This window comes from Mixophyes fleayi, chromosome 6 (genome assembly GCF_038048845.1).
Source record: "Mixophyes fleayi isolate aMixFle1 chromosome 6, aMixFle1.hap1, whole genome shotgun sequence".
Taxonomy (NCBI): domain Eukaryota; kingdom Metazoa; phylum Chordata; class Amphibia; order Anura; family Limnodynastidae; genus Mixophyes; species Mixophyes fleayi.
The window spans coordinates 54900765-54915307 of record NC_134407.1 but is presented as its reverse complement, the minus strand read 5'-3'; the positions used below and the strand labels follow the sequence as shown (position 1 = coordinate 54915307).

Sequence of the window (14543 nt, the reverse complement as noted above, 5' to 3'; positions counted from 1 at the left end):
CACAATCAACAGTTTAATGGGAATCGAGTTAATAAAAGTGGTTTGGACAGATAGTAAAGTATGTGAAAGGTTAAGACCACCAGGGCCCCAAAATATGATGGTAGAGTACTATTATAACTCTCCTGTTAAAGTGGTTGGGTGGGGGGGGTAGATAATTGGGTTGGAGGAGAGGAAGAGGATGACAAGGAACATAATAACGACCTGCATATTTGATCACACCAATAGGAGAAATAGACAGGAACACCCCAAAGTGTCTGAAGTCAGTCTAAGCGATTGTGAGTGGATGTCATCAGCACCAAAGTGAGCTAGGATTGAAGAATTGCGGGGTTTAACCACCCTAGAAAGCATGGGGAACTATCTATATGTATATTAAATAGTATGTGAAGTATACAAATGGGGAGCTACTAGCTTAATAGTAAGAGTGGATAGTACATAGATTGAAATGTTTGCAATCCTAAAGATTAAAAACATATCTTAATTGGAAGATAACCAATCAACAAATAGAAACTTAACTTAATAGTGAGAATGGAGAAGAAAAAGAAACAAACACATAATACATAATGTTTTGCTGCATACAGGCACAGGTTTACCCAAAAGCTACGGCTACAGTATAGGAGAGAAAACTTATTGTACTAGGCCAAAATGAGGCTATGTTGTGGTTGATTAGGTAATAAAAAAAGGTAAGATTAGTACGGAATTATAGTTTTACTGTATGGATAAATTCGGAAAATAAAGAGGTGAATTAACAATAATCCACAAATTGAAGTAAAAAAAACAAAATAAACACAGGTTTTAATTAAAGGGAACTAAACGGATATAAAAAATAAAGGGAACTTGATAAAATTAATGAGACCTCCAGAGATGAACATCAGGAGGTCCATATACAATGGAGAGAGTTCATGTATCCTACAAAGAACTGTCTCGAATTGATCATGTGTCATTCCTTCTTTTGGGATCTTTGAGGCAGTGGGACTGCACTGCTTGGGCGAGGTTGATTCTTTGGATAAGATGGGGGGGCCTAAGAGAATTAGTTTATGTAACAGGTGAAGGGAATCTTTTGGTGTTAATTATTAAGAGATTGCTTTCTGCACAAACTTGGATGGTAAAGGAGAAGCTCCATCTGTATTTGATTTTATAGGACCTCAGGTTTTTTTTACCTCTGACCTGGTCAAACGCAGTGAAATAAAAGGGGCCAAATCTTGAAATATCTGGAGCTTTAATCTTTCTATGCATATATCAGATGTCATCCTAGCCTCTCTGCAAATATGTTCCTTGGTCTTGCAATAATGTTGGTGTAAAATAACATCTCTTGGGGTTGAAGGGTCTTTTAATCAAGGGCGGAGGGTAAGATGTACCATATGAAGGAGGAACATATCATCAAGAATGGAAGGGACTAGCATACTAGAAAAGGTAATCTTCCAGATGAGGCATCATGATTACTTCCAGGAAATTGAAAATCCTTAAGTTCTTTCTGCAGCCCCTGTTGTCCAGGTCTTTTTGTTTTTCAGCTAATAATAATAGAAAATCATTTAGTAGGTGGCAGATGCCCTGTTCTGAGAATTGCTGAGTTGAGCTTTTATCTATGTCTCCAGCACTAAAGTCAAGTTTACAGAAAAAGATTTTTAAAGATCCCTAGTAACGACATTACCTAGGTATTTAAAGGAGTTCACCCATACAAAATCATGTGGAAAAGACCACTGTGTCCTAGCAGGCCATATCTGTAGGGGACAAGGTGCATTTGTTCTACCTCGTTTCCTATAAATACGGCCAGAAAAAGTCCAACATCCAGAAAACCCTTCTTCCACACACCTCACAAAAAACATTATTTTCATACTATTAAATTTAAGTATTTGCGTATTTAGGTCTCAAACAACCTTATAGATTATATTTTGTATAACATTTTTCCCCTTGTTAAGTTTCTTAAACTCAAAGTACATGCATGGAGAAAAGCTACCCTTAAGTATGACTGGAAGGGTAAATTTAGTTATAAGAATTTGGGTTGTATAATCATTTATGTGGCTCCAGCATTCTCCAATATTCACACCCAGGCGTATTTTTCTCAAAATATATCATTTTTGGCCTGAGTGGAAAAGATCTAGAATTAAATTAAATACTTTGGCAGTTCCCAACCTTAAGCAGTATTATTATGTCTCCAAGTATGGATACTTCGGTGAAAAAATTTATACAAGCCATCCACCACTATCAGAATTTATAGGTGGTAAATCTTGGGAGGTGGAATTTTGTTTTAGCTAAGGGATTAATATAGCAGGTGAACTTTACACTCAAGATCAATTAAAATCCTTTAAACAACTTAACATCATGTACGGTAACCCCCAAGGAAGCTTTTTTCAGATCTTTACAGCTTTGGACTGCATTGTCAGTGCAATTTGGAGGCGAGCTGCCGGTCCCTGTTAGATGTACCTATGAAAAAAACACCAATAAACTTTGGGGCAAAATAAATGAATCTCTGCTATTTATGAATTTCTAATAAGAGAGCTAGAAAGAAATAACTTGATGATGCTCCATTTAAAATGGTAAGATGACCTACGGGCAATATCAGATGAAGATTGGTCTTATATATTAGGGCATTCATGGGAATCCACACTTTCAACTACATTTCAACAAATACCGCTTTGGATATTTCATAGGGCATTACGGAAATTCGGTAGAAGGACCGGTACAAATTGTGATAAGTGTGGAACAAGGATGCTTACTTTTCTGACAATACGGAACCGCCATGTGGTTCAGAAGTTTTGAGTTGCTGTGTACACAGGCAATAGGTGATTAATCACATTACTTTGGCTAAGGTTTGTATGGCTAGGACTTGGATGGCTTCTGGGGCCCTGGCTTCCAGGGCTGGATGAGTTTGGTCAACGAAACAGTTGGACACAAGCATTTTTTATAGACTAACAGAAATGCGATCTCTAAATTCTTGAGTGTTTACTCCAAACTGACCGAATCCAGACACGCATTACAGAACTACATTATTCTTCTGGGCGCCTAGTTCCTTACTTCTATTTTGCTTCATCGTTAATACTTAGGAGCATATTCAATTAACTCCAGAGATCGCGGATACGCGGCGGCTGTGCATCACATAAAGTAATACTGTACCGCAACAATGCAGATTTTCGTTCGCAACCCTATGGGGAGCAGGAAAATCAGCATTTTTGCGGTACCGCAGATTAACTTCACGGGTTGTTCCGAAGTGTAAACGCAATCTCAGGAGTTAATTGAATATTCCCCTACCTGTGATGATCTCAGCTAAAATATTGGTGGGGACATTGGATAAACGCTTATATATTTCTTTTCATATTATATTATATTGTTTTGTTTTCTTGTTTATGTTTTATTGCAAAATTTCATAAAATAAACATGATAAAAAAATACCGAACACTAATTATTTAGGTGATAAAAAGCTGACTCAGTAAATGCACTCCATACCAACACTAAGCTACTTACAGAAGACATTAGTGTATGCTTTCCATAGTAATTCTGGTTTTACATCAGTGGTTTTTTAAAATTAGCAGAAGAAAAGGAGGGAGACAGATGAGCCAAATGTAATTACATTATTGCCATACCAGTTTAGAACCACGCATTAAGTGAAGATGGCATATTATTAAGTTATAAACTTTACATTAGACAATAAGACATACTAGCTGCAATATAGAAATGTATTGCTTGGGTAAGCTGCAGAACTAGAAAATAAAACAATACATAGGAATATGAGAAAACTGTTGAGTAATTGAAATTAGGGCTGTTACATACATTTATTGCAATCTATTCTAGATCTTGAAAGCAAATGACAGCATGTATCCAAATTAATTATGATGAAACTGTAATTAGAAACCGTAATTACAATGAAAGAGAAACATTTTCATCCTTCAGTTTTGACCTTCATCATTCTAAATTGCTATTGAATCAAGACGTTTACTGTTGGGATGTCAGTCGATAATCCCATACCCCTGCCTATTAAACCATTTATTTTCTTAAGTTCAAAAACATAGTAATAAAGTCAATATTAAAGATCACCTACATACTTCAATTGAATTATATGTACATTAACTTTTCCATCACTAGCTGTCAAATCTATATTTATCTTCAATAACTAAATAAACTATACAACAAGACTGAGGTGTCTCTTTGAGGTATATCTTTTATAGTTTTCTGGAGACAAACACATTTCAGACAGGTTAAATATATATATTTAAAGAAAAAAAAATATTAACATTTTCAATCTAACTTTGATAATGAGTTGTGTATTTTTAGTTATAATCCTATATGCTGGATCTTATGTCTAAGTACTTCACTGATTATTCTAGAGATATCTCAGCCTTCCCTATCTTTTTTTGTGCATATTTTATGCATATCTAAAAACTAGAGTGAATGGGGCTATATCAAACTCACAGAGTGCAGCACCAGCTCACATAGAGCAAGTTTGTGTGCACGTGGTGAATGTAACAGGCAGGCGATCGAGGAGACTGGATAGTAGCTGAAAAGCTCCATGTTTCCTCTTCACTGTAGGTGAAATATAGGGGGTTGTTTTGCCTTTCTAGAGATAAACACAATTTAGAGAAAGATGAGACTAATACTATGTTTTTTTAGTTACACTGTGTAAGTTATCCAAACCATTTTTCATAAGTTTAGATAAGGGTTATAATTAAAGTAGGTTACCAATGAGTTCCATGACCATATAAAAATGTAGATGCTCTTTAACAGTTTTTATATAGTCAGGGAACTTCCAAAATCTATTCCAATTTAAAGTAGGGGCAACATTTCCTTATAAAGTTTAATGAAAAGCAAAACTGATGCACGGGCACAGAAACGGACAGTTTGACATAAGTCCTCTTCACCACCTCCACTTATTTTCTTGCTATTATGCGAGGTGCTGCTGTTATGGCTGCAGATATAAGTTAGTCAGAGGATGAGGCCTACAGGACATCACAATGATATGATAGGACTATCTGTTTCTTATAACACAGTAGCATCCATGGACTCAGGAACTGCTGTGGCCAATAACACAGCACAAGAGAAACAGTTCAAGTGATCCTTCACGTAGGAAAGTGAATCTTCACTGTATAACTATTTATACAGATGTTATTTGAAGAAAGATTAATGATGATTGTGAGGTTCATCCTAAATAAAATAAAATACACTTACTGTAACAATAAAAATAAAAACTGCAGACCTGAATATTGCGACTAGGCATTGCCTACCTAGAAATAGACTTTTTTAGTTGCAACACCTAGCTACATTATTTCCAACATTTGTTATGATCTTTGTCTTATTTTTAAAATTCCTGACATAAAACATTTCATCAAGGACATTTCTTCAACGTTTTCATGTTAGGAAAAGATGGTATCTACAATGACTATGTTAGCAGCACACAAACAACTGTACCATTTTTCAAGTTTCAGAATAATATGTAAAGCCCTAGAAAACCCAGTGGTTCTCGTATTTCCAAATTAAATAATAGCGACACCGAGTACTGCGGCACAAAAAAATCTGAATATAATGAGGACTATATGACAAAAATATAGACTTACTTTGAAAGAGACACTTAAGATTTCCGACCAGGCTCCTATAAATTGCAACCGCAGAATATGCCGGCAATTTAAAATGACGTCACTTTACATTGCGACACTGAGATTCCCGCTTTTAAAGCGGCAATGCCGGGACCCAGTCCCCTAGATATCAGAACATAAGGTTTAGGCTTAGGGCTAGGGTTAACATTACCGTAAGCCGCCAGGTCCCAGCATGGCTGCTTTAAAACAAGAAATCTCAGTGTCGCCATATGAAATGATGCCATTCTCAAGTGCCGGCATATTCTGCGGTGGTAATTTATATGAGCCGGGTCGGAAATGTTCAGCGTCTCTTTCAAAGTAAGTTTATAATTTTGTCATATTGCCCTCGTATTCGGAATTTTTTGTGCGCAGTACTCAGTGTCGCTATTATTTCAGTTGGAAATACGTACCCCATCCTAAAAACCGCAGAGTCCACAAACACAAAAGAATGTGTAGTAAATTGCACGGTTAAAGCACTGACTGTAACTAATAAACAAGACCAGTTAATATTGCAGACGCCAACAGAGAATGATTCTCTATTACCTCTTTCCTTTTCAACCATTTTAATTGTGTCCCAATGTTAAAATGTGTATTAGTAAAATAGGGGCAAAAATGTTTTGTGAGCCAGATTGAGTTTTCCAGTTTAGTCTCTCCAATGGTCGCTCTTACATATGTACCCATATTTTATCCGTAATCTTAACCATCCAAGGATCTAAGGTACGTACAAAGATAAGGGAAGATAGGGGACACTCCTGTGGTGTGTTTGATTTCAGGAAACTTAAGGAACAGAAAACTGTGGGAAACTTTGGCCAATAGATTAGAAAAACATTTATAGTTTCTTAAAAACACAGTCATAAAAAATACATAGTGGAGAAACATTCAACACAGAAGGAAAAATCTAATATTGCCAATAATGTCAACAATGTTATGTCATTTAACAATTGGCTAATCATAAATCAAAAAGGACCCTTAAAAAATTACACCACCAAAAAAGTAAATTTAAAAGTGTTTATTGCCTTCTCTAGGCCCCCTCCCCATGAACTTCCCATTTGTGTAAACGACAGTGTTAGACAATTAGGAAGTGCAGCATTTGGCAATTTATCTTAATTAATTCCACTTAAAACATGTTTTTTTAATTATGGGTAGAATTAGAATTTTATTAAACATGACAATTCAAACTACCCTGCAGAATTAAATGCTTTACATCCTTACTATTTTAAGTCTTTTTGTCAACTGAGTGCACTAAAAGGCATTCTTCTATACCACCAATACATTAGGTAACATGTAACATGTAACATGTTTAAATGAATGAAATAAACTGTGCGCTTTATAAATGTTATGTAATATATTACATATTACCAGTTATTTAAGATTTACGTATTACCTCTTCCCGAGCAACAACTATCATACATATGTACAAACTTTGAGCAGGAACTTATTCATTAACTAGTTACTAAATAATTAATGATCCGCCCAAATGCTGAGTAGAAACATTGACATTGTTCAAAAGAGGGCACACACATTAGTATCATTTCTTATAAGATGCTATAGTTTAAATGGCACGTTAGTAGATATCATTTACTCATACTGGTAACCTATGATGTGTCTGTACATAGACATAGACTTGGGAAAACAGAGCTTGGCACGAATACTACTTCTCCACTACAATAATTCATATGGGCAGCACGGTGGCTCAGTGGTTAGCACTTCTGCCTCTGAGTTCAATTCCCGACCATGGCCTTAACTGTGTATGTTCTCCCCGTGGTTGCGTGGATTTCCTCCGGGTGCTCCGGTTTTGTCCCACACTCCAAAAATATACTAGTAGGTTAATTGGCTGCTATCAAAATTGACCCTAGTCTGTCTCTCCCTCCATCTGTGTGTGTGTGTTAGGGAATTAAGACTGTAAGCTCCCATGGGGCAGGGACTGATGTGAATGAGTTCTCTGTATAGTGCTGCGGAATTTGTGGCGCTATATAAATAAATGATGATGATGATATTAATTAGAGAAATTTGTAGTAATAAAAAAAAATGCTGTTCGGATTTAAATATGTACATTAAAAACAGCAAGTACTACATATATGTATTGGTTTTCAATTGAGCATAACAAAACAATGGATTTTTACATTTAAATAAGAAACTGGGAGCCTTCAGTCTTCCATGAAAGGACTGTGTTTTTGCTAAACACACGATACTCTTATCTAGAGGCAAGAGGGAACCTCTATACCGTGATTGTCTGGACAGACGGATGTCAACTTCTTGGAAGTATAGCAGAGGAGTCAAAAGTGTTGGGATGAAATTTCTGCTGTCTGAGACCCAGACTTTAATGCTCATCTAACCGATACTGATCTTGTTAACAGTCTACTTCAATCTCAGCATTATTTTCTAGAAGTAAAGAATCCAAATACATTTGAGACATCCACACCTTTACATCTTACGATAAATAGATTATTACTGGCATGTAGACAGGTGTATTCTATAGAGATCTTCTTGTACAGCACATTATCTCTGAATAATATGGCATTCAGCTGGTATACTGAAGAAATAGATAAATTTCAATACAAGTTCTACCCTCTGTGTACTAAATATGGGACAGATAATACAGTGGATAAGTGGATCTCTTCATTAAGAATAAGGGGAAATGTGTGAAAAAGGAAAGAAGGCACGTTTGATGGTAAATAACTTTACGTTAATGGTAAGCAGCATCTAAGCAACTTATCTTTTGCCTATTGCTAGATTAGAGTAAACCTAGTGTACCAACAGCACTGCACATTTTGTCGCTTGTAAAAGACTGTTGTTTTGTGTCAGGGTCAGCTCATGTGTAAGGCCGGAGAGGCAAATACATTTACAACCATTATTATTATTCATTACAAATGAAAATCATCGGTAGCTTACTTTTATTTTCTTAAATTCTTGATTTTACTAATATATATATATATATATATATGCAATACCTGGACCCTACGCCTGTATTAAATTATACAGGCATGGGGTCCGGGTACTGCCACTTTAAAGCCGGCATTTTCAGTCTCTCCACAGTAAAACACGTCATTTGATAGTGTACATGTTTAGGGCAATCGGATTATACAATGGACGGCGATTTGAAAGCTGAAGAAAATGCAGGTCTGACATTTGGTAAGTAGTCAGTTCAGTAGTGTAGGAATTATAGAAATCGTGATTCCCCTGTCGTTTTAAATCTTGTTGAGGTTCACAGTGACGGATTAATGTACCCCACCCCCTATTATATATTATATATATATGACACACTATACGGCTCTATAACTAACCTTCCTGATCCATCCTTCATTTGCACTTTGGCATATAGGACATCCACCATTGCTGGGTCATCGTTCATGTATTCTATTCCAGACATTTTCACCTGTATTGGCTTCCCAGCAACAATTTTGCTAGAATTAAATAATTAAAAAAACAAACTAAATTTAGTTTGAAAGAGAGATGATCATATATAAAAAGTTAATGACTGAGGGAAACCAAACAAAAAACCTTATACTATCTTTGATGTAATTGAATACTCTGTGTCCTTCTGCACTTGTAATGGATAGAATCATAGACATTTAAGAGGAACACACACACACGTCTCTGGGGACGAGGAATAATTCCTCTTGTCATCTTTTTCCCCCTCTGACCCATCCCCTCTCACCTAAACGCAACTAAAAATTTTCTGTCACCTTGTCATCCCTCGGCTCCATCCCCTCTCACCTTCTCCACTCCCTTTCCATCATTGCCTGCTTGCACATAGCCTATCACTTCAACTTGCCCTCTCCAGTGGCATTCTTCCTCTCAACACACTCTCGCCTCACCTACCCTCACAAAACCTTCTTGTGACCCTTCGTCTCGCTACACCTACTACTCAACTTTTCTCCTCTATTTCACCTTCCAAATAGACAAACAACTTTTAAATAACAGGCTCACAATCTTTCTCTCCTCTCACAACCTCCTTAACCTTCTCCCATCCAGTTTCCATCCCCTTTACTCAACCGGGAGTTCCCTTACTAAATTCACCAACAACAGTCTTTTCTTTGCTATGTCTAAGGGTCATTACTTCGTGTTCATCCACATGGACCTCTCTGGCACCCTCAACACTACTGACCAATTTATCACACCCTTTTACTACATTAGTCTTCATGGCACCACCCTCTCCTGGTTCACTTCATACATCTCCAAACATTCCTCTTCAGTTTCTACCTTCAGTTCCTCCTCGTCTGTCCCTCTACCTGCTGGGTTATCACGAAGCTCCATCCGTGAATCTCTGTACTCCTAACTATACACATCCTCCCTTAGTGAAGTAATCAACTCATTTGGTCTCCAGTACCAGCTCTACACTGATGACCCAAATCTAACTTACAACCCCCTACCTCTCCAATGCTATCTTGAGTGTCCAACTGTCTCTTTGTTATCTACTCATGGATGTCCCAACACTACCAAAAGCTCAACATTTCTAAAATTGAGCTCATCATCTTCCATCCTTCTAGAGTGTCTGAATTCCTTACCCACACCAAGGACCAATATTACACTTTCCTCTGATCGTCATGTTCACTACCTGGGAGTCGCCCATGAATCCACCCTCTCCTTCACTCCCCTCATGTAGTCTCTCTCACATGCCTGTTGCTTTCACCTCTGAAACATTGCCAGGATAACACACTGGCATTTCACACCTTGACTACTGCAATCTCCTGTCTGGCCTTTCTGCTCCCCTGTCTCTTCCCACTTCAATCCAACTGCAACTGCTTCAGCATCACATCTGCCTATATCCCTGATTCTGTGTTTGCTACCAAATCCAATTCAAGCACCTCGCCCTCACCTACAAAACTTTCATCCACCCCTCCACTGTTTACTTGTCTCATTCCCAGCTGACTTGTCCGCTCTGCAAATAACCAACACCTTAACCCACCCTCTCACCTCCCCTTTTATAACCAAATTTCACTCCTGGCTTCAAAACTTCTCCAGTGTCCCTGTGCAGTTTTAACCACTCTTTAAAAAAGCAGCTGTTCATCAAAGCTTACCAGTCTACCACCGAATTCTACTCTCGCTGGCACAGCCTGAATATGCCCACATTCTTACTCTATGTCACCACCCTGCCTGAACATCATCCTTCCCTATTAGACTGTAAGCACACAAGACCAAGGCTTTCTACAGCTGTCTTCTTTTCCACTTCTACCTATGCATCCTTGTATCATGCCTCTTGCATGCTCTGTACAAAAATAACTTGCTAAATACCTTCCTTTAAAGCTCTTATGCTTCATTTTTTGCTACTCTTGCATGAATACTCATATTTATTCAGTGTTTTCCTGTTGGTTTTTATGTTCTATTTCCTCACAGTACAGTGATGCCATATAAACAATAATAATTATAACTGACAAATTTGGCCTAAGCTTTACAACCCAGTCACTGCTAGCGGTCTGTGCCACATTTGCACCATTTGGTGCATTTTCACAGAGAATTTTTTTTCTTTTTTTTCCTTTTACCCTACCTAAGTACAATAAAAAACACAAGATCATATTTTTATTGTCCCTGCAGGCCAATTATGCATCCCAAACCACACATTTATAGCACAGATTCAAACAAATATGTAGAGTCATATACTCACTCCAGAAATTCCTCTTTGCAGTTCTGTAGCAGCTGATAAGCTTGTGTCACTTCATTATCATTCAGCAAAACCAGGGTCCCTATTGTCAGGTGAAGTTTTGCTGGGTTCTGGAAAATGGTGCTTTCCACCCCACGGTCCTGTACAAAACAAAAATAAAAACAATAGTACTAGAACAAGAGTTATCCAAATAAAAAAATCCTACAATCTTTGCTTAGAAAGGAGTAAAGATATAATCAATAGCCACACTGTTTTCAATATTATATTTTTATTGAAGTGTGTTTGTATTGTTCATTAGACCCAGCAAGAAAAGCTATTTTATAGATAACAAAACCCTTTTTAGGATTTAAAATTTACATCCAATTTTCTCAATAAAATGAAAAATATTATCATTTGTAAAAATTATATTCATGCTCATAATGTATTCAGATATATCTCTCAGTCTCCACAGTGAACACATTACTTTCTAATTTTTAAGTATGATATACATACCACAAGATTATAATTGAATTGAGTGTGCAAACACTTACTGTTCAAACAGAAATACAATTAAATCAAGAATGATTAAAGCATACCAAATGGACCATCTACCACTTTTAATCAGATGTAATGGCATTTAATGACCCAAACTGATTATATTCTTTAATTACTAACAAGACAAACAACAATTTATCAGCTACATGACCTAAGTATGTTTTCCCAAACATAACACCACAGTTTAGATCCCTGGCCGCCTGCCTGGCATATATGATAAGCCCTTCTGAGAATCATTGACAGGAATCCAATAATGTATGACCTTCATTGTACATGATGATACTCAGTTACAACATTCCATGAATACGACACCTTAAAGTGGATGAAGGCTGTTTAACTTATACATGCTTCAACACATGTATTCATACCTCATATCTGACCATATTCTATTGTAATGCAAAAGCTTTGCTACTAGCATAATTCTCACATAGTTATGGAAGCTTTTTTGTACTTATCGGAACTGATGCTATTTGAGAGAACATTGTAAATGTAGGGGAATAGATTTTTCTATGCATGGCAGATTTCCGTTCAGTAAACCAAGCTGTATGCAAGTTCATAATGCAGAAACAATGCTTTGTGTCATTGCTGTCCACTTGCTTAGCACACGCAGTACAGCATAGAGATCAATAGGTCTTTAGTGTGCTTTCATTCCCCAGTGGTTGGCTCTCAATTTAGAACAAATCAATTCATGTGGAAAAGTTGTAAATACAATGTCAAGGACCTTTACATTTCCTGATTCTTGTAAAGTGGCAATAGGTACCTAAGTATTAGTCCACTCTCACCTTGCAATGGACAGGAAAATCACAAGCTTTTTTCCCATAAATTATTATCCCTTTTGCTGTTCACCTTTCCTGCACCTCACTGGAGGACAGTTTTGTTTCACCTTCCACTGAGCCAGCCAGAAAAGGCTCAGCCACTCCAAAGCCTGCATGAGTTTGGATACTCAAACTGCTTAGGAGACACCCACATGATCAGGTCGATGACAGGAACAACCAGGTGCACAGTAAGACAAGACAACTGCTCTGTGTATGCAGTTAGCCGCTTTTGACTCTTTCCATAAGGTGACCCAGGAGAGAGCGCACTGTAATACAAATATATTTGCTTCCTCTTCAGTTTTTCTGGTGGTCGATGGATATGTACAGCCACTGTGCTGTTGACCTGTGTTGCCTTCTAAGCATTTGCTATTGAAGTTTGATACTGCTGTAAATATGCAGGTTTTAGAGGACCTTCAAAGGCTAAATATTTTCCAAACTCATGTTATCCTTCTTCCAGAAAAAAATTAAGTCATCAGGTCAACCTCCAGACATAAATCACATTTAAGGTCCAGAGAGTTAGCCCATCAGTAGGAGTGTGCTATGGGCATTGAATAAGGATGATGTATTAATTCCCCTGTTGTATTTCAAAGAACATCTTCAATTAAGAGGATGAGGATGGCCATTAGAGGACTTCTAGGAAATAATTCTCCTGTGACAATCAGCTCTTAACCGGGAAGAAATTCCTGAATTCTAATCAATTGACCTCACTGGCAGAATGGATGAAAATGTGTATATAATGGAGAATGCATTAACTATGGTGACACTGCCATTATTCTTTAATTTGGAAAATATATCAGAACCATACTAATTAATTGAACAAACAGAGGCTGACAGAGAAGACACTGTGGAAATGAGGTATTCTGAAAAGGGAAATAGAGAAGAAATGAGAATGTCACGTCCAGTCCAATAAGTCAGCATTGAGAAAGTTAAACCATTAATCAAGGTTTATCAATTCCAGGGATCCAATCTGGTCCAATGCAAGACAAGTTTTGGAGAACATTCGTCAGGATCTTCACACCAATTAGGTCATAGAAGAGCTTCAAGGGAAACATCTGGAAAAATAAGCATATGCCCTGTTGTTCTCAATAAACAACACAGCGGGAGATTTTAGGGTGATTCTGGATTTGAGGTTTCTCAATTGCTTTCTCCACCCTTAATTAGGTGGTGGTGGTAATGTTGGCAGAGTGGTAGCTATCTTCCTGTCTGTACAATGTTTTAATAAAAGATCAGACAAAGTAAGCTTTAGAGCAGAACATCTAGCTCACTTTGAAATTTGTAACAGAGCAGATGAAGTACTGGAGGAACCTAAACTCACCAAACAAATTAAATTCCTGGGAGTTGACAAAGATTCATCTTTTTCAAGGTGACAACAGATTTATGGTGGACACAAAATTCTATTTTACTCATAGACCCTGTGAGTTGGGCCATACTTCATATGAAGCCACTACAAGCTAATTTTCTTCAGCCCAAGAGAACAACCTTGTTGAAGAAAAACAATTTCATGAGCGGTATATATTTGAGAATGCCCCTTGAGGTATATTGAAAATAAATTCCAATATATTTAGCTGGGCTGGCAGAATGTTTTTCCAGTTCCTTGGGAAACATGAGAATGTGGGTTAAGCTGGTTACACAGTACAGAAAATTCCTGCAGATGCAATTTCTGTAATGATTTTACCAAGCACGGAAAGTTCGGATGAGCATGCAGATTATGTGTACATACACCATTTATCTTCAGATTTGTACTCTACATCGCTCATAACCATCTGCTGAAAAGATTGTGACTCTGCACACCCTATAGAGATCTGCCTACACTGCTAGTCGTAAGTGCATACACACTTCCACGTTTGCACGACATTGTTCCACCGTTGACCATGATTGTTAGGAAGTTTAGACAACACAAATCAAATGATACGATGTGCTTTTGGTGTGATAAAACATGATCGTGGGAGAGTACACACTAATGCAATATCTGACCAAACAGTTGTTTATTGTGTGAGCGGCACGATTATTCCATGAAATTATTGTAGTGTG

At 37.3% G+C, this 14543-nt stretch overlaps 1 protein-coding gene across 6 annotated transcripts in view; it reads right to left on the bottom strand.

The window, feature by feature from the left end:
* The window catches only part of ASCC1 (activating signal cointegrator 1 complex subunit 1), a 172495-nt gene that overhangs the window by 114229 nt on the left and 43723 nt on the right, over nucleotides 1-14543 (bottom strand). For all 6 annotated transcript variants that reach the window (XM_075215194.1, XM_075215198.1, XM_075215197.1 and 3 more), the window contains exons 6-7: nucleotides 11167-11303; nucleotides 8846-8965 (exon numbers count right to left, since the gene is read on the bottom strand). In XM_075215194.1, coding sequence (XP_075071295.1) covers nucleotides 8846-8965; nucleotides 11167-11303 — 257 coding nt within the window. The remainder of the gene's footprint in view (nucleotides 1-8845; nucleotides 8966-11166; nucleotides 11304-14543) is intronic.